At 37.4% G+C, this 20,766-nt stretch overlaps 3 protein-coding genes across 7 annotated transcripts; 2 read left to right on the forward strand and 1 right to left on the reverse strand.

Annotated features, from left to right (window-relative positions):
* Positions 1-3,825: 3,825 nt before the first annotated feature.
* LOC149382050 (proteasome subunit beta type-4-like) lies at positions 3,826-6,693 on the reverse strand. 2 transcript variants are annotated; one of them, XM_089630303.1, is made up of 8 exons: positions 6,532-6,693; positions 6,274-6,335; positions 6,111-6,163; positions 5,919-5,995; positions 5,246-5,375; positions 4,904-5,063; positions 4,610-4,795; positions 3,826-4,173 (listed from the first exon to the last, which is right to left on the reverse strand). In XM_089630303.1, exons 2-8 carry the CDS (start codon positions 6,277-6,279, stop codon positions 4,060-4,062), a joined length of 726 nt encoding a protein of 241 aa, XP_089486429.1. In that variant the 5' UTR covers positions 6,280-6,335; positions 6,532-6,693; the 3' UTR covers positions 3,826-4,059. The 2 variants fall into 2 exon arrangements, with proteins under 2 accessions (XP_089486429.1, XP_089486430.1); XM_089630304.1 differs by lacking the exon at positions 6,532-6,693 and having other exon boundaries at positions 6,274-6,354.
* A 120-nt stretch (positions 6,694-6,813) lies between these two features.
* LOC149382051 (pentatricopeptide repeat-containing protein At2g27800, mitochondrial-like) lies at positions 6,814-8,951 on the forward strand. The gene is made up of 4 exons (XM_089630302.1): positions 6,814-6,839; positions 6,938-7,023; positions 7,105-7,890; positions 8,329-8,951. Exons 3-4 carry the CDS (start codon positions 7,121-7,123, stop codon positions 8,771-8,773), a joined length of 1,215 nt encoding a protein of 404 aa, XP_089486428.1. The 5' UTR covers positions 6,814-6,839; positions 6,938-7,023; positions 7,105-7,120; the 3' UTR covers positions 8,774-8,951.
* A 3,347-nt stretch (positions 8,952-12,298) lies between these two features.
* On the forward strand, positions 12,299-20,607 carry SIZ1 (DNA-binding protein with MIZ/SP-RING zinc finger, PHD-finger and SAP domain-containing protein). Of its 4 annotated transcripts, XM_089630298.1 has the most exons (19): positions 12,299-12,465; positions 12,644-12,793; positions 13,521-13,601; positions 13,729-13,771; positions 14,187-14,259; positions 14,363-14,528; positions 14,654-14,784; positions 15,341-15,409; positions 16,031-16,118; positions 16,204-16,279; positions 16,585-16,658; positions 16,764-16,871; positions 17,516-17,677; positions 17,885-17,989; positions 18,085-18,165; positions 18,256-19,456; positions 19,854-19,951; positions 20,095-20,228; positions 20,381-20,607. In XM_089630298.1, exons 2-18 carry the CDS (start codon positions 12,770-12,772, stop codon positions 20,098-20,100), a joined length of 2,586 nt encoding a protein of 861 aa, XP_089486424.1. In that variant the 5' UTR covers positions 12,299-12,465; positions 12,644-12,769; the 3' UTR covers positions 20,101-20,228; positions 20,381-20,607. The 4 variants fall into 4 exon arrangements, with proteins under 4 accessions (XP_089486424.1, XP_089486422.1, XP_089486421.1 ...); XM_089630296.1 differs by having other exon boundaries at positions 12,592-12,793; positions 19,854-20,228; XM_089630295.1 differs by having other exon boundaries at positions 19,854-20,228.
* The last annotated feature ends 159 nt before the right edge of the window (positions 20,608-20,766 follow it).

The raw sequence follows: 20,766 nt of genomic DNA on the forward strand, positions 1-20,766 counted from the left end.
TTTAAAAAATCGAAAATTAATGACAATAGGTCTATTTTTAAATCTCTCATCGGCACGAATCCGTAGGATTTGGAATCACTCAATTTCGAGTTCATAGGAAGATAAGGATTTTTGAAGTTTTGATGAAAAAAAAAAACTGTTTTAAACAAAGGACAAAATGAAAAATTCAAATGATTTATTCAAGTGTCACCTCATCTTTTTTACTATTTTTCTTATAATTTTCAAACGTTGGTTATATCTCAAACATTATGTTTATGATAGCTTAGTTACAAATTTCTTTAAAATATATGATATTTAAGATATGGTTTAGTATGTAGTATAAGTTATATTTTTTTTCATAGTATATATATAAATTTAAGATTTTTTATCTTTTAAAATATTTTATTGATATTTAATAATATTTGTGTACATAGTCTCACTTCACGTCAATGTCTTCTCAACTTCATTTCCCATGCATCAACATCAAATTATTTTTTATTGTTTAACTCTGCAGCTCCCTCTCTCTCTCTTCCCCAATTCTCACTTCCCCAATTTAACTCTGCAGATCTCTCTCTCTCTCTCTCTCAATTCTCACTTCCCCAATTTAACTCTGCACCTCTCTCTCACTCTCTCCACTATATCATCTTCTTCAGCACTTCTCTAAAAATCGTTTTTTTCTTATTTTCGTCCGATTTTCTCTTAATAAACGACGGAAACAATGTAACTTGTAGGGATTCATATATAAAAATTTGAAGATCGTTTATTTGCGAAACAACATTTTGTTTCTTCGATTTTTGAACGAAAATCTAAGACGAAACGAAAAACATCATGTTCGTCGGCCGCTAAGCTTCCGACAGCGACGACGCCGCCGAATTTTCCAACTTTTGTTAGCATTTGAAATCCTGGGACTCTAATAAATAAAAGTGTACAATACTCACAATTTCTTAAAAAAATTAAAAGTTAAAAATAGTAATAACCATTAAAACTTTTATATAGAAATATTAATTTAGATTAAAAACTCTAAAAAATATCAATATTAAATTATATCTCAAAAAACTTTATAATACGCAAATTAGTAAAAACATAAGCAAAAATTAATATTAAACCCATAACTATTTAGTGGTGTAATCTCTCTCTCACACACAAAAGGGGAGATTAGTTGACAAAATTTTGTGACAAACTAATCAATTGAGAAGTAGTGGCATCATCCTATTTACTCAGCCAAAAACAAAAAATAAATAATAAAATGTATCCGACACCAAGCAGGCTTCTCAAAAGTTGTGCACAAAATTTTAAAGTTATATGAAGACTAATTTAACATCAAATTTTAAATAAACTTTTAGGGCTTTTCGTCTCTTAGCTAGCATATTATATAATAATCATTTCTGAAAAATTGGGTGTGGCCTAGGCCCCCCCTCACATAGTTCCGCCAGGGCCTCAACCTTTTCTTCCAATGGGGCCTCAACCTTTTCTGACAAGGAGGGGGCGCCTCGACCTTTTCTTCCAAGGAGAGAGTCCTCAATCATTTCCACCACATAAGGGGTCCTCGCTTTTTTCTTCCAAGGAGGCGCTCGTCTTTGCCTCCGCAAAAAGAAAAACACCGAGTAAATGACGAATCTACCTCAACACTCGTCAACTCATTATAAATACTTAAGACATACACATGTCACTGGCTGACGTTTTCTCTCTCTCACAAGATTATGTCATACCCTTTATTCAGCAATTTCTCTCACTAGAAACATCTTTGAGACCGAAATCAAGAACAAAGAGAAATCAAAACCACTTCACTTACATAATTTCATACTAAAAAAGATGAACAATCCACTTCTATTCTCTCTAGAGTGGGAGAATAAAAGTTCACTCTCCCTCACAATCCAAGACTCTCAAGCCAAATTATATTCCCTTAACAAAAGTGTCAAAAAACTTAAAAAATCGATTCTCATGTATTCTTCACTTGATAAGAGAAATATTTCACCACTAATATCACGGATTCGAAAGCACGTGGCCAAGTCCACTCACGTCAGGTGTCCGTGATTAATAATAAAAAAAAGGGCTTAACATGTACCTCTCAAAAAAAAAAAAAAAAAACAATTATTTGCGTGTGTACCGTGTACGTGTGAAATTTAGGTCCTTATGATAGATATTGATAGGAAGCTCGTGTCTATCTCTATTCTCTACTAAATGTGAATATGTCATCCCAATGACGCCCACTCGCCTCTTGTTTGTATTCTTACTTCAAAGCCCTTAAAAATCCTCAACTTCTCCAATAATAGAGACAAAGAAAGCGCACACACACATACGCATATATAAGTTCAAAAGTAGATCCATATAAACATGCCATTGAGGTCTCACAGCCAATGGACACCACACCAGCTATATAGGATGTAGATGATATTTTATCCCACTTATTCTTACATCTTATATAATCAATGTATACATATATATATATACATATATATATATATATATATATATATATATACACCAAAATAGTATTTGAGTGATTTTGGGAGAAGACCATGCATGAAGAGGTTGTCTACGCAGGAGAGATGACGCTGTGAATGGCGTCCAAAGCCTCGGCGGCTTTTTGGAAGTCAGTCACAGCGTCATTCTCCTGCATAGTCAACCTTGTTCTGTGCATATATTGCAGCCACAGACAAACAAGATAAGTGAGTATGTCTTATGCTCCTTCTCATTATTGTTGACAACAGTTTCATCAATTTTCTTTTGCTGCCTTGGCTACAGATTGTCAGTTGTTTTGAACTTTGAAGATGTTTTGATTTTATGCTTATCCATTCATCGGTATATTTAAAGTTAATGGCAGCCATTAACCGACAGACGATATCTAGATCAACTACGTGACGGGTCTCACTGCCGAGAGTGTTTAATTGTTGGTGTATAATTTTCACAGTAAAAAAGTACAGCCAGAAATTACTATTCTCTATAAGCATATCTTACATTTGGTGGTCCATTCTCTCCTCATCTTTCTAGACTTTGCTTTGCGCCTCCTCTGGTACAAGGTAATATTTTCATTGGTCTCTGCTAGGAGCCTGAATATTAAGGGTATTAGAAATTTAGAATAATTAGTTCATAGGGGTCAATATAGAGTCTTGGAAGTTAGTTTGCATATAAGTAACAAGAACTACTAGCGAAATGGCATGAAAAACAGTCTGAAGTACTTGGTGAAGGAAGAGATTTCCGATTTCGAAGAGCACGGAGCTCTCGAATGTATGATATCAATTCCTTTCGTTTATATTCAAATCAGTACAAAAATATTGGGGCGTATTAGTCCCTCTCTTGAGAGATTTGTACCTTTGAGGTCATGTCCGCTCATAGGTACCACCACAAACTGACTGGCTGTCGAGGGTTCAACCCTCTCGCACCATAGTTCGACTGTATTTTTTTTTTACTACAGGTGTTGGAGATCGGAGAGCCGCTTTACAACGACTCTGAGGACGATTTCAAGGAATCAGTCACTGGTTGATCAAAATTTTGGGTGGACCACTGGAATCAAATGGGACTGTATAAAGGTGATAAAATGTGACGATAAAAAGGGAAACCAAAGCCACAGGGACTGTGAGGACATAGGACTTGTTGGTGGAGCCTTCATTTAGGACTGGTGCTTTTTTTTTTTTTTTTTTTTTTTTGTCTTTTTTTTGTTTTGTTGTTATATACAAATTATTGGCAAACCCCAAACAAACACTGCAATGAGCTAGCTACATTACATCGCAAAAGTCGAGAAACAGAATATCAGGGAAATTCACAAAACCAATAAAAAAAAAAAAAAAAAAAACACACACACACACAGTGATTAAGAAACATTAAAACATAAAGGAGATGATCAAGTAGTTCTTAAAAGCTGATCTCTTAATATATGGATGTCTTTCCCAAGACTGCATCAATGACCATCAAAAGAGTTTCAAACATATAACTAGATTCAATAAACAAAGCTCATGGTTTCAGTAACAGAAAACACAGATCGAACTTCAATTTATATCCTAGTCAGACCAATATCTGTCTACAACCCCACATACGTCATGAAATTGAGGCTATGAAAAGTTCAGCGATCAAGCCACTCATCTACCATGATCCCTCGGCACCCGCAGTTGGGTTGTTGAAGGCAGAGAATCCCCAGAATGTCTTCAACGAGTAAGGCTGTGAGATTGTCACACCTTCCTCAGTGATTTTTGAGATCTACAGTTTGCAAAGTTTAAAACAGGTCAATTTACGAAAACAGATATTTTGGTGCCCTGAAAGACAAGTATTAGCTAACGGGATATTAAGTAGGACTCGTAACGAGCACCGCTACTACAAACTGATTTTCGTTGTTCGACTAGAAAAAAAAGGCATTTTGTTAAACTTGGGGGGCTAAGCAACGTTCACATATCCTAAGGCAACAACGGAATTATTGACGGTAAAATTGAAGAATTGAACTAAACATAGTTCCGTAATACAGAGCATCTTTTTGTCCACGTGCTTTTTTGGGTTTGGAAATAGTTGGGACACCTTAATGAATCCCACCTGATCCGAGAATCGAGCTAGGGTGAATTCGTTTATATACCATCTAATTTACCATAATACAGTCCGTCTGAGATATGTTAATGGGAAAAAAATAAACAAGAAGCGAGACCTGAAGTTTATTGACAGCAGACCGATCGCGGTAAAGGATAACACGCATGCATTTCTCCAATAGTTTCACGCCTTCTTCAAAACTCAAATTCTCATGCCACTCGTCACGAAGAATAGGCCTTGCAAGATGGTTTCCGAATCCGGTTGCGACATGGCTGTCCTCAAAATGCACACCAATCATGGATACCTAGTTACAATTTGAAAAACAGTTGTGAGGATATTACAGTTCTCCGAGCTGGTTATGTAACAAAAACGGGTGTGGTTGTCAAAGCAAAAATGGTCAATAGAGGCTCACTGTTCCAAGGTACTTCTGTCCATTTTTAACTCCACCGAGGACGAGGGTGTTCCAAAGAGGATTGAACTTATTGCGACGGTTGTACATCACTCTGGTCAGATAATTGTGAACCTCCTTCGGGCCCAAAGAATTTCCGTCATCCCACATGTTATCATACAGGCTACAATCATTACAATCAAGTTAAAAGCTGCTTTACATGAAGAAATAAATATAGACAAGAGTAACTCTTTTTTACTCGTAGGAAACTAAGGAACATCAATCCAAAAAGTGATACACAAGTCATACGCTTGTAGATAGTTTAACATAACACACTAAATTCTAAATTACGAATGCTTAGCTTACATGAGCTCGTCGAGCTTACGCATCAGCTCCTGAAAGTCGCTTAGTTCTCCACTTGCACCGATAATGGAGTGCTTTCCAACAGGCTTGACTCTCTCAATACTCTTATACCGCAGAGTCGATCCATACGACCCTAATGAAATGAACATAAATGACAAAGTAAATTATATTGTTAAGTCAGTACAAACAGCGAAGCATCGCACATGTGACATATTTGGCTACTTTTAAAGGGTTTTCGAAACACTGATGCCAAAATAATGAAGTAATTTAATGCCAACAAATGATAAAATAATACATTTACTGATATAAAAGATGCAAACTACACCATCGAGTTGTAGAATCTAGTAACAATGAGATGGAGAAATTTTTTTTAAGTATAGCACTAAGCTCATGTTACAGATTGAGAAAACCCCCAAAATATTCACTCTCGAGAACACAGAAGTTCCATATGAAATGAAAAGGAAATCTCAATCTTGATACATGAAAAACTTCTTGCGTATCAGAATCCAATTGCAGAGCTAACTTTATAGATAAACCCATGCAAATATTGAGCACGCTTTAATATTTATTCTCGATTGAGATGAATACCGAAGAACACCATGTCTAACTAAATTACTGGTACTGGAACAGCATGATTACAACCATAGTCGATAAAATACATGGATTTATAGCTGACCTCCCATATCAGCAGCCATTAAAATCCCATCTTTGAACTTGAGCGCGACTACAGATGCCCCGGTAACATATGGATACCTAAAATGAAACAATAAACATGATTGTAAAGGAAAATCAAATGCATAAATCGGAAACGTATTCACAAACATGTATTATAATTTAAATGACCAAGAGAAATATCAAGAACTATTACAGAGTTCTTTGTGAATCGGAGCTCTCAGTTCCGTGCTTAGCTTCGGACAATAGCTGCCCATGAAAAAAGCACAACATCAGATGAACAAGTAAACACAAAAATGGTAAAGAAAAAAAATATGATATTGTCAATGGCGAAAGAAGAAAAAAAAAATGTCACTTACATTCATTTCTTTTGTTGGGTCTGTGTTGGTTACAAATCTGATGCATGCGAAATGAAAGTTCTCTGCAAACACGCGAATCTAAATCGTTAACGGAATTTCGTCACGAATTCGCTTCTCTTAACGACACTCGTAAACCTAAATGAATTGTGGACATCCTCAAATAAACTGGTAAAATTTCCACATAGAACGAAAAATTCCACGGAGACGATTGACGATCGAAGAGGTAATGTAAAGAGATTACAGAGAATCGAGAAATACCTTGGGGATTTAGAGCTCGAAGGTCGGAATGGCAATAGTGGAGATTTGGATCGAAAGTTAGAGCCAGAAGTGAAAGGACTTAAAAAGTGAGTATTTCCCTTTGCTCAAGAAAACCAGGGATGTTTTTACGTGAATGACCTTGCTTAAACACCACTTTGCAAATTTAGACTTGTTATAAAGGACTTTTTCTTTTTCATTTACGTTTATTCATTCTCAAGTTTCAACTTTCAACTAAGAAAAACGCAAAAAACTAAAACATACGAAGAGGAGAGCCATAATCGCAAGAAGAGAGATGGTTTCAGAAAAAGGTAATACACACACGCATTGAGAGTCTCTTCAACATTTCATTTATCTCTCTGCGCTCACAAGTCGCAACCTTTGTTTGTTCTTCGTCTTCGGTTCGTAGATTAGGTTTTTGATTACCTCTGGTATTGGTATTGTGATTGGTTGGTGCATTTGGGTCAAAGAATGGACTTGGCCGCAAATTGCAAGGTATTTAATTGTTTTTCATGTTGATCGTGCATATAATTTTTTTTCGCAGATTAGGTTTTTGATTACCTCTGGTATTGGTAGTGTGTTTATTCGCGGCATGATTTCAGTTCGTAGATATAGTTTATCATCCAACATCTATTCGATATGTTCACGCATATCGAACAACGTCAGTGACAACGGAGTTGGTGCTACGCACGTTGTTCGTCCCCAAATCGGAACCAACCCGATCCACAGAACCACTTGGCCGAGTCGTTGCTACTACACGGCGAAGCCAAAGACGAGGTCTTACAGAAGGAGAGAAACTAAGCGGCAGAGAGCCAGGGAAGCGCACCGTCTCGACGAAGCCCAGTTCGAGAGAGCTCTGTCCCAGCTCTTGCCCAGATTCACTCCCGAAGAGCTCTCCGATCTGATGGCCCGACAAGACGACCCGCGCGTCTGCTTCGAGCTCTTCAACTGGGCCTCCCAGCAGCCGAGGTTCAAGCACGACGCTCGAACCTACCGCGTCGCCGTCGAGAAGCTCGGCGGGGCCCGCATGTACCTCGAGATGGACGAAGTCGCGAGCCAAGCCCTCGCGGTCTCCGACGCCGGCGACGAGGCCCTCTTCAACGCCATGATCGTCATGTTCGTCCGGGCCGGGAAGCTCAACAAGGCCATCAACGTTTTCAAACACATGAAAGCGAGCCCGGACCCGATTTGCAGGCCGTCGATCAAGACCTACAACACTCTCTTCGCGGCGCTCTTGAGAAGAGGGAAGAACACCTTCGTCAACGCCTTGTACATGAACGCTTTCCGGTTCTTGTTTCGGCAGATGGTCGTCGACGACGGGATCGAGCCCGACACGCTCTCCCTGAACTCCGTGATCAAAGGGTACGTGTAAAAGTGGCCATTTTATCCGGTTAAAATCAACCGCTCGGTTAATTTACTTAACCAAACTGCTAATTTTAATTGTTCGTTTTTTTAAAGATCAACCCTTTAACCGGTTATTTTATGGTTAACCGATAACCAAAACAATCAATTACGAGTCCATTAAGAAAATAGCCAACCCAAACGTTTGACATTGTTAAATAGCCAACGTTCGGTAAATCTTTGGTAAATAACCGCTTTCAGACCTAAATTTTAGGTAAATAGTCACTTTCATATAACAAACGTTGGCTATTTACTTAAGATTTACGTCTGACAGTGGCTATTTATCAAACGTTGGCTATTTAGCAATGTCAAACATTAAAGTTTGCTATTTTCCTAATTTTCTGATATTTTTAATGGTTAACCGTTAATCGCCTAAAAATCCATTTTGCCCTCTTTTAGGTACGTGATGTCTCTTCACGTCAACGACGCGCTCAGGATTTTCCACCAGATGGGAGTCGTGTACAAGTGCCTTCCCAACTCGTTCACCTTCGACTACCTCATCTACGGGCTGTGCGCTCAGGGCCGGACGAGGAACGCCCGTGAGCTGTACGATCAAATGACGGCCAAAGGGTTTGTCCCGAGCGAGAAGTCGTACAACTCCCTCGTGAATGCCTTGGCCTTAGAAGGAGAGGTTGACGAGGCCGTGAGGTTTCTGTGGGAGATGATCGAGAAACGCAGATCTGCCGATTTTATTACGTATAAGACGGTGTTGGACGAGATGTGTAGAAAAGGGAGGGTCGAAGCCGCGACGAAGCTGTTGAAAGAGTTCCGAGAGAGGGACTTGGTGGATCAACTTACGTACGGGAAGCTTTCGTACGTGCTTGAAGATGACTATGAAAATTAAAGTCACCCAAACTAGGTTCTGGTATTTTTTTTTACCTTTGTACTTCTATTCTTTTTTTCCTTGTTTGTCTGAATATTCTATAAGTTGCATAATGTGCTTTCTTTATTTCGGTCAAGACAAGAAAAAAAATGATCTCTCGGGGTGCTTTAATGGAGAAACATACGTATTTATTTTTTCACTAGCGCGTCGGTGATGTTTAGTCAAGATTTCTAATGCTGTCTAAAATGGATGTGCAGATACTGATTCGAACAAGAGTTTGAATCTACATACTCCGAGCTAATTTGTGTAAAATTTTAAATTAACTTTTGTATATCACCCACGGTTATGAAATCTCTTCAGGTATTTTTCTTTGTGTTGCAAGATTATTTACAAATGTTTATGGTTTACTTGAGTTTCCTCCAAAATATTTTTGTGATTCGTGGGATGGACACTTGAAAGAGAGACAAATATAAACAAAGTCATGAAAAAGGTTATTATAATATATTTTTTTTTTTTACTTGCAAATAGTGCGTGTGTGTGTTTCTTGCTAAATTCATTTTGGTTGTAAGAATGTTGAAGTTGCAAACTCCATGGTCGAAAACCACAATGAGAAATGTTTATTTGATTGCTTATATCTGCGTTATAAGAATAGATTTGGTTCGGTTAGTAAAAAAAAACCACAATTTAGTCGCAGATTGTCAATGAAGATTGAGTAATCTTTAATCCTTGATCGTGTTCCTCTTCCGGCTTCAAACTGTGTTACAATATGCAAAGCCTATCTAAAAGAATTAAGCTTTGTTGTGATAAGAACACTAAAGAGTGCATTCTTATGTAATAGACTTCCAATTCGCTCTACAATTCTCTAAATTCGAAGGAAAAAAACAGCCACTAATTGAGTCATTTCTTCATCGTCGCCGATTTCTTATTTCACATTAAATGTTAAATTCACCTATTTATCACTACTTATGCCGTTTTCTTCTATTCTCTTCGACTTCTTTTGGGTGGTTTTCCTGTGTTTAGTGACATAGAATTTGACAACTTGTTAGGCTTACTGGTAAATTCTGTCACTTTTCTTTCTTCGTAAATATTTTTAATTTTATTTTCCAACTATGCCATTTTATATAGGATTGTTTTTGGGAAGTAAAGTCCAAAGAGGTCTTAGCTTTTTTAGATTAAAATCAATGCAGTAAAAGACTGAGTACACAGAATTCTATTCGGCAAAAGTAATAATGGGTAATTTATTTTTCGAATTTAGTTGTTGATGTCATTTAAAAAATATGTCTAGCTCTATGAATGAGTTATTTAAAGAATCGCATGTAGTGATTGCATGCATGAACTATATAGATTGGCCTATTTACTATTTAAGTTTCAATTTTTATTTTTATTATGAGAGCCCAACAATTAATATAGAATTGATTATCGGTCTTATATTAAAAGTGATTATTGGTCCATATTTAAAGAACATACTAATCGACACTCGTAAATTATAAATAATCATATTTATTATCTTAATATTGCTCTTTAATAAACTGGTTCTAGATCTTTGACTATCATTGCTTTAAAATTAAATAAAATAGTAGAGCGTTTGGTTATTGTTAAGCCGTTTTTTTGGATTAACACCTACGGACACGTGACGTGAGCGGACTTGGCCACATGTCTTTGAACCTGTGAGATTAGTTATGGAATATTCCTCTTATCAAGTGAAGAACTTGAGAATTGGTTTCTCGAGTTTTTGGGCACTCTTGTAGAGAGAATATAATTTGGCTTGGAGCCTCGGGTTTAGAGAGAGAGTAAGCATTTTCTTCTCTCACTCTAGAGAGAATGGAAGTAGATTGTTACTCTTTTTAGTGTGAAATGTATGTGTGAAGTGGCTTTGATTCTCTTTGTTCTTGATTTCGTTATCAAATGTGTTTTTAGAGAGAGAAATAGTTGAGTAGAGAATTTGGTATATTCTAGTTAGAGATAGAAAAAGTCAGCCCTGGACATGAGTTTGTCTTGGGTATTTATAGTGAGGGGATGGATGTTGGGATAGATTTGTCATTTGGCTGTTGTTGGGTCGCGGGCGAGTTTGTGAAAAAATGTCTCGCGATCCTTTTTTGTGAGAGAAAATGGCTCGCGACCCTTTTTGGTGAATGAAAATGTCTCGCGACCCTTTTTGGTGAAGGAAAATGGTTCGCGACCCTTTTTTATGAAGGAAAATGGCTCGCGACATTTTTGGTGAAGGAAAATGGCTCGCGACCCTTTTTGATGAAGGAAAATGGCTCGCGATCCTTTTTGGTGAAGGAAAATGGCTCGCGATCCTTTTTTGTGAAGGAAAATGTCTCGCGATCCTTTTTTGTGAAGGAAAATGTCTCGCGATCCTTTTTTGTGAATGAAAATGTCTCGCGATCCTTTTTTGTGAAGGGAAATGTCTCGCGACCCTTTTTGGTGAAGGAAAATGGCTCGCGACCCTTTTTGGTGAAAGAAAATGTCTCGCGACCTTTTTTGGTGAAGGAAAATGTCTCGCGACCCTTTTTGGTGAAGGAAAATGGTTCGCGACCCTTTTTGGCATCATGGGCGAATTTGGGCTGGAGTTCACATTTTTCTTTATTTTTGGGTTGAGCCTTAATATTTTTTCGGGTGAGGAAAAATCCCTCACAACAGTTATCAACTCAAAAACTGTTTTTGAGTTTTCAAGAAGTGAAAATAGGAAACAAAACTGGAAAATGTGTTTGGTAAGGTGTTTTCGGAAAAAAATTCAAAATTTTTTGAAGTTGTTTTGAAAAAAAGTAAAGAAAACTGAAAACAAATAAAATGTGTTTTTGAAATTTTTTTTCTTCTCTTCTCTCCTCTTTCTCCTTATCTTCTCTTTTCATTCTTTCAAAAACAAAAATGAAAACTATACTAAACACTTTTTTTCAGTTTTTTCACTTTCTCAAAAACAAAAATGAAAACTGTACCAAACAGCTTTTTGAAAACAACTACAAAACAGTTTTTCAGTACAACTACAAAAATTAGAAAACAGAAAACAAAAAACAGTTTGAGTTAACTACCAAACGCTAAAATACCGAAAAAGTAGAAGACAAATAGTCCATTAAGTAAAAAAGAGAAAAAAAAATCATTTTCAATTATGCTATTATTTTTTTTTATTACAACCCAACTATGGAATTTATACTTGCTTTAAATACATAAATTGGACCCACATGGTTCATGCCAATGTTTTACAGGTTCCCCTCGTGCAAGACTTTTGTGGTTTTAGACTTGGATCGACAATCCCCAGATCATAAGATCACGCCACGTGGACATCGCTTGGACGTACTCTAATGACTTTGCAAAATCAACGGTGCGATTTCACCGCACAAGGTTTGACAACTAACCCGCCTACCAACCCATTCACACAACCCTTTCTCTCACCCTATGACGTGGCGGTATCCTGATCGTCCGTAGCGAATAGAGCCCCTCGGGCGTCGAACCTGTACGTGACCGCACCCGAATTAAACCCGGACGTATCTCCGACGAAATAACCGTATTGAAGAGGCGGGATAGGTCCGTTCTTTGTTATTTTGGTTTTTCTGGTTCGGTCAATAAAGAAAAGGGGAAAAAAAAAAAAAAAAGCGCAAAGCAAAGGCGTGAGAGCAGCGGCGAAAGAACTAGGAAAAGTCGGCGCAAGAGGAAAGAGAGACAGAACCAAAATCGAAACCTCAGTTCTTCAGTCTCTGATTCGCTTGACGCCTGTGAGTTCTCGAATTCTATTCCCAGTCATTTTTCAGTTATTAAATATTCAGTTCTCTGTGGCTTTTACGCGTTTGCGTGTTTGGTTTCGCTTCGTGTATTAGGGTTACGATTAACTCCGATAATAGTTCGATTGTTGTTTTCTTTGGCTCTGTGTTTATGTTTTCCCGGAGTGTACAGATCGGTACCGGTTCGGCGTGGCTACGCTCTTCTCTTGCTTTGTTGGCTCGACGCTTTGATTAATTGGCTCTTCGAGCTGAAGATTCTATTTATGCCTTTTTGTGTTTAGATTTTGGGGTCAGAAGCATGGATTTGGTCGCCAATTGCAAGGTATTTATTTGTTTTTCATGTTGATCGTGCATATCATTTTTTTTCTTCATTTTATAAACACACGTTTTCATGTTGCTTGGTTCTACTTCGGAGTTGATTGGGCAGTGTTATTGAGTCAATATATAGAGCTGTATCTTTTGTCGATCGAATGTATGTTTGTTTAGGAAGCTGTTCAAGCATGTGGGGGCATAATTTCTTTAGTCCCTAGTTTGAGTTTTGTTTCACGTGTGTTCATGGGTATTACTAGTTTGTTATTTTATCGAATTCTGTTCTCGAACTGAATAGAAGGGCGGGCGTAAGGGCACGAGATTACTGCACCAGTTGTGTTTTTATGTGGTAGGAACGATGATGTTTTACGGCTGAAACTTAAAAATTCTCTAATGTTCTTATCTTACGTCTATTATGCTATGATACACACTAGGATTTCACATTTGAATTTTTAGTTGTGTGTAATTTAGGTGACAGAGGTGGTTGCAGAGTTTTTATTTTATTTTTATTTTTATTGAGGAGTGATACCAAAGTCGTTACCTGGAATCTAGAAGAAAGAAATACATTTGTTGAAGCATTTCATAGTTGGGACAGTAGGGAGTTTTGTTTTAACGGGATTGCTAATGGTTAATGATAAATAGGTCGTTGCCATTGCCCTGTAATGTATTACGATGCATTTGTAATTACTGGTAGATATTATTATCTACCACACAACCGTGACCTTCTTGTATCTACGCAGGAAAAATTAGCATATTTTCGAATAAAAGAGCTCAAGGATGTTCTCACTCATTTAGGTCTTTCGAAACAGGGGAAGAAGCAGGTAAGAACGCAGATAAATTTACAATTATTTGGCGAGTCCGTTGCTTATTATGTCTCTTATCATAGCTGTATTATTTTGTGTTATTATGGGTGTATTATGAAGTCTCATATGCATGTCTATTTTGCAGGACCTTGTTGAAAGAATTTTGACCATTATTTCCGATGACCAAGGTAATGGCTGCAGTTTGTTTTTCCTTTGAAATGGTCAATTTTCTCATCTATCTTTTTATCATCTTTTTTATATTTATTTTTTATTCTGCCTCCAATTTTGAGAGCAAATTCAATACCTGGTTCGACTTGCTTGCTATACTTTATTAATTTATTTTATTTAATTTTAAATTAGCCTACGATTTTGAGAGCAAACTACATATGTTTACAATTGAAATTGTTTATATGCTTCCCAAACGAACATGTGATATCTTCAACTATGCCAGTGAGTGCTCTTGCATGAATGAATAACAAGTGACTTTGAATGTTTCAATGAGATGCTGTTTTTCTTAATTTGATTATGGACTTCTAGTTTCATGGTTTTGTTAAGAATCATAGTAGGTCTGATTGATGTATTTTATTTATTTTTTGGTCACAGTTTCTAAATTGTGGGCTAAGAAGAACTCTGTCGGGAAGGAACAAGTGGCACAGCTTGTAGATGACATATATAGGTATGATGTATAATTATTATGGGTTCTGCCTGACTCATATAAGGAATATGTTGGTTAATTATTCAGTGTAATTTATTTCGAATGATTAAACCTTGTATATCAGAAAAATGCAAGTCTCTACAGCCCCTGATTTAGCTTCAAAGGGACAAGGTATCTCAGATAGCAGCAATGTAAAAGTTAAAGGGGAAATGGACGACCACCACTTCCAGTCAGAGACCAACGTTCGTTGTCTCTGCGGGAGTCAATTGGAAACAGAGTCGATGATCAAGGTATCTACGGATTTCCTTTGTTACATTGTTTTTCTCATAGTAGTTTTTTCTTCCTGTAATCTTGAATATGAAATCGGTGTGGACTCTTTATGCTGTAGAACTAATGATGGTTTGGTTAATGGCAGTGTGAGGATAGAAAATGTCAAGTGTGGCAGCACATTAATTGTGTGATCATTCCTGAGAAACCTATGGAAAGCAGTCCACCATATCCTGACCCGTTCTATTGTGAAATATGCCGACTTAATCGAGCCGATCCGTATGTATCAGTGGTTTATGTTTCAATGCAAATTACATACAGCTGTGTAGTCAATTGTCTACGTCTCCATAACTGTTCTTTTGTTGCTCTTTTACCACCTTGATTACGTTTTCTTGTGTATTTTAATTTGTCTCTGTCTATAGGGTTAGGATAATTTAATAGTTACAAGTCGTTTTAAACTTGTAGTTCAGCTTTCTGATTCTTTTTATTGCTTACAGTATTAGTATAGTCTGTTGTTGTATAGAAACTTGGAAATGATTATGGTATATTGTATCATTTTACGACTCGTATTCTTGTAGACTTATAATGCTGAAAAAAATGGGATGTCAGGTTGATGAATGCCTGATTTATTGTGTAATTATGTTCGTATGATATGCCTTTGTTATTTTGTTAGCAATTGTGCATGTGCTTTACCACTGTGATACTGTTTGGTTCTGGTTTTTGTTTATCTCCTGCTGCATGTCTGTTATCTATTTTTTTTTTCCGGTTGCACTAGCGACATCGTAAACGCGGCTACGAGTTTGTTTAGCTGAATTGTTTATTTCATCTTATGTAGATTCTGGGTATTGATCGCACAACCATTATCCCCTGTCAAGTTGACCACGACCAATATTCCGACCGATGGGTATGTCAAGTATTCATTATAATTTTAGAAAATATACGATAGTAACTCTTGAAGGAAAATATGTTTCATGTTTGGGTTTCGAGACAGTACTTCATGATTTGGGTATGTGAAGCATTCGTTGTAATTCTAGAGAACATACTTTGTTGGCAAATATCTTTTTGTTTGGGTTTCGAGACAATACTTCCTGATTTTTTTTTATTATTTATTTAGTTATTTTTTTAACGGGAGACAATACTTAATGATTGAAGAAGTGGCTATTTGTAAATAAAACTATTTGTAAACTGAGGATTTTAAGAACTAAAGCCAAAAAATGTTGTTCAATTGCTGGTATGGAAGAGCAGGGCTTCCCAATGTTGGTTTTTTTTAGTGAGATATAGATGCATGCCACTTATTCCTCATTTAGTATAGCTATTAGTAAACGTGTTCTGCGTAATTGATTTTTTTTTTTTTAATTTTGTTTAACATAACCATTGAGTGGGAAAACAGAAGTTTCATGCATGATATATACAAGTTTGAACACTTTCATCCTACGGTCCTATCTGCCTTTTGTATGTTAGTTTTCTGTTCTATAACAGTCTTTTCGCATTGTATGTTCTAATCCATTTATCTTGTGAATTGCAGTACAAATCCTGTGCAGAATGTGGAAAGAGTGTTTCAACTAACAAGGGCAGATAAAGATCTTTTGAATAAGCAAGAATATGATGTTCAGGTTGGTTTGCGAGGCATGAGACTGGGCAATTGCCATTCCTATGTTTTATTATAATTGGTTTCCTAATGGAGACATGTTTGCTCAGGCTTGGTGCATGCTTCTTAATGACAAAGTCTCATTCAGGATGCAATGGCCACAATATGCTGATCTTCAAGTAAATGGTATGCCGCCTTAATTTTGGGCACTATTTTCTTCATTAATCAAGAAAACCAGTATTTATATGGTTTATCGTCATAAATTGTGTGGTTAATGATATTTATCCTTCATTAACGTCTATTAAACACAGGCATGAATTGGTATGTTATTTTGCTTCAATTCTCGTGTGTCGTCTATTCAGTGGTTGTATGTAACACCCGATTATTGCGTCTCACTTTCAATTTTTTAAACACACACATGACAGTAGGTTATTATGTTTTAAATTTGTTAATAAATATTTTGCTTATTGAGCTGCTCGATTCCTTTTCAGGTCTTTCTGTCCGTGCGATTAATCGACCTGGCTCACAACTTCTTGGAGCAAATGGTCGTGATGATGGCCCGATTGTGAGTTTATGCATTATTTTTTTTCCTTCAATTGTACCAGAAATTATGTTCATCTGTTGAGGGCATTCTGTTTTCACTGTCGGACTTACTCTTTTGTTTTACCAGATTACGACATACACGAAAGATGGGCCAAATAAGATTTCTTTGACCGGATGTGATGCTCGTGTTTTCTGTTTAGGGGTTCGACTCGTGAAGCGGCGAACCGTTCAACAGGTAGCTCTGAAAACAATATATATATATATATTTTTGGTCACTGTAAATGCTACCCTTTTTACATAGCTTTTTCTCTTGACCAATAATTCAGTTTCTCGTTTTATGACGTGGAAACGATCAAATCTTAAATCAACAGATTTTAATTTAAATATATTAAGGAAAAATAATTTCCACATGAAATTATTAAATCAGAAAAGACATGTTCAACAATAGTGATAAAAGTCAGTATGTTATAGCCCCCTTCTGAAATTAAGCAGGAATTTGTTTGAATTTGAAGAACTGTTACACGACAATATATATTGCACAAACACAGGGAAGCGGCAAGCATAAGGCATGGTCACATTGCCTTATGCTGGTCCCACCAACGTGACCAATATTGACAGTTGAGATAAAAACCATATTTTTTCCGAGAAATGTTTAGGTTTGACTCAAACATGTGATGGAAAGATCATTCATGGTTTGAAGTTATTCAATTGTTTTAGATATCATACACCGCCAATATGTTCTATTGAATCCTGTATCTAGTTTAGTACTAGTCTGGGAGATCAATATTCAAGAACCTGCTTTTTAGTGTCCAGATTGTACTTATCTGCCTCGTTTCTTTTGTGCATCTGCTGCTCGCGGTTTGGCTTACCTTTTCCTAGATCCTTGGCTCAATTCCCAAGGAATCTGATGGTGAACGGTATGAGGATGCTCTTGCTCGTGTTCGCCGTTGTGTTGGTGGTGGAGCTGCTGCAGATGATGCTGATAGTGACAGTGATTTGGAAGTTGTTGCAGAATCCATTACTGTCAATCTACGTTGTCCTGTAAGTTTCTTGACCTTTTGTCCCCTAAACGCTTGTGCAAGTTTCTTGCTGATTATTTCTTGGTTCACTGTTTTAACAACAGATCTTTTGCAAGATTGCCTTGTAGCTCATACCTAACTAAATTATTTTAACTATCACGTTTACTTTTAAATATGAATTGTGTTTAGAAGTTAGCTTAGTATGTTTACTTTTGCATTTATATAACAGATGAGCGGATCGAGGATTAAAGTTGCTGGAAGGTTCAAACCTTGTGCTCACATGGGCTGTTTTGATCTTGATGTTTTTGTGGAATTGAATCAACGTTCAAGGAAGGTAAGCCAAGCTGGATACTATTTCCCCCCCCTGTATTTCTTTCTGCTTCATACATATATTCCTTTGGGTGCTTGATTGTCCTGGTTAATCTGCAGTGGCAGTGCCCTATATGTCTTAAGAACTATGCTCTGGAGTTTATCATCATTGACCCATACTTCAATCGCATCACTTCAATGGTAATTTCCTTGCATTTATCGTATTCTTTTGTTTAACAAACATTGTCTAAAAAATAAATTGTTATTTGCTTATCACGGTGGCTGGTACAGATGAGACATTGTGGAGAAGATGTATCAGAGATTGAGGTGAAGCCTGATGGGTCTTGGCGAGTGAAGTCTAAAAGCGAAAGCGAAAGAAGGGAACTTCGAGACCTTTGGCACTGGCATAATTCAGACGGCACTCTCTGTGTTCAGCCAGACGCAGAAGTCAGAGCGAAAGTAGAGATGATGAAGCAGGTCAAACAGGAAGGTCTATCGGACAATCATCAGGGTTTGAAACTTGGAATCAGGAAGAATGTCAATGGACTTTGGGAGGTGAGTAAACCTGAAGATGCAAACACCTCGGCTGGTGATAGATTACCAGACGGATATGAGAACTTTGAGCAGAAGGTTATTCCGATGAGTAGCAGTGTGACTGGAAGCGACGATCCTAGTGTAAATCAAGATGGTGGTGGAAACTTTGACTTCACTAACAATGGGATTGAGATGGATTCTCTTTCACTCAATGTTGATTCAATGTACGGTGTTGCTGGCCAATTAGCTTCTGCTCCGTCCGGGAACGCTGAAGTTATTGTCCTCAGCGATTCTGACGATGACAACGACATGTTCACGTCCTCGGGATCTGCGTACAAGAATCAGCGAACTGATGCGGGTGAGGCTTCTTTTTCCGTCCCTCCTCCAGGGATTCCTGATTCATATACCGAAGATCCTAGCCTTGGAGCTGCTGGAGGCTCATGCCTGGGCCTTTTCAATGGCAATGATGAAGAATTTGAGATGCCACCATGGCATATGTCCTCTGGGAATCAAGCAGTGCCGAGTTTTCAGTTATTCGGTTCAGACGCGGACGTTTCGGACGCCCTTGTTGATCTTCATCATGGTTCTATGAATGGGTACTCATTAGACCACGAGTCTGCTGGCATTGGATCCGCTGCTCTTGACCCTAATTTCTCTGTCGGTCGGTCTGATGCGGATATGGATGATGCTTTAGTTGACAACACGTTGGCTTTTGGCGGGGAAGACCCGTCTCTTCAGATATTTCTTCCAACAAAGCCAACGGATACCTCGGTGCAGCCTGATTTTAGAGATCATGCCGAAGTGTCAAATGGGGTGCGAACTGAGGATTGGATATCTCTTCGGCTCGGGGGTGGTGCCGGTGGCAACCACAATAGCGAATCTGCTACGCCAAGAGGACTCGGTTCGAAGCAACAAGCACCCACCAGAGAAAATGGCGTCAATTCTATAGGCGATCATGGTTTGTTCTCTCTTCGCTTTGAATAACCGTTTGTTTGTTTTTTTTTAATTTTTTTTTATCATTCGTGACTGAGAGACTAGTAGGGTGGGTCCCCACTTTCTCCAGTTCAAATATTTATATAATAAACAAATTTCTGTTTCACAAATAAATTGGTCGTTATTTTTCGCCTTAATGCAAATCTAGGGTTCGCCTTTTATAGGGAGCATTATTAATGTATATTTTGTTATATGAACTACCAACTCATGCAACCCGAATTCTCGTTTCAATTGATCTACACTACACAAATATGCTGGAGCCCCTGATAGCTTTTTATTTTTATTTTTCTCTTGTTTGGAATCTTTTTTTGTTTTTTATTTTTTAAATTAAGATTAGAGCTTTGTTTTCCAACCTTATGCAGCCTCTTTGCTTCTCGGCATGAACGATGGTAAATCCGACAAAGGGAATAATAGGCAACGATCTGATAGTCCATTCTCATTTCCTCGCCAAAAACGTTCCGTAAGACCGCGATTGTATCTTTCCATTGATTTAGATTCCGAATAGAAGGACGGACTTCCGCGTTATTTTGAGGGATTGAGAGCACAACCTGGAGATGATAAATGATCCTTCTCCATGTTTATTTTTTTTATTGGTATATGAAGTTATGAGAGGCTGTCATACATTTTGATCATTTATCACAAATCTTGGAGGGCTATGTCATCCATGGTCGAAAGGAATGGTGGGTGACCAAAATTTATGCGCTGCGCTGGTACCTGCAAGTTTTCTCTTTGACTCGGTAAGCCGGGTTCAACAAGCTCATTTTCATATTTTCATATATACATATATATATACATATATACATATATATATATATATACATATATATATATATATATATATATATATATATATTTCTTGCACCTTTTTATTTTCTTATTATTATTTCAGGGTTGTAATTTTTCTGCTCAACGGTTGGCGAGGATATGCAGGTTCAGCGCCGGTGTTTTTGTACAGGTTAAATCTGAAGGTAGGAATTAACCTTTGGATTTACAGGGGAAGCCCCATAAAGCGATCTGATTTTTTTTGTCTCAGTTATGTAAGAAAAGAAATGTCCTGTAAATGTTACTACATACAACTCGTCCAGTTATTTATAGACATGTTATAATTCTTTTCCAGACTGGTAGTTTTCTTCTCCTCTACTATCTTTGTCTGTCTTACTCGTACCAAAGTAGAGCTCTTCGCAATTTCACAGTACAACTAAGATAATTTTGATTTAGTTTATATTATGCGAGAATGTATAGGTTAACGTACTTGGATCTCGTTTGTCTAATCAG

Source organism: Urtica dioica, chromosome 11 (genome assembly GCF_054948205.1).
Source record: "Urtica dioica subsp. dioica isolate 48M chromosome 11, U.dioica_male_clone48M_v1_H2, whole genome shotgun sequence".
NCBI classification, from domain to species: domain Eukaryota; kingdom Viridiplantae; phylum Streptophyta; class Magnoliopsida; order Rosales; family Urticaceae; genus Urtica; species Urtica dioica.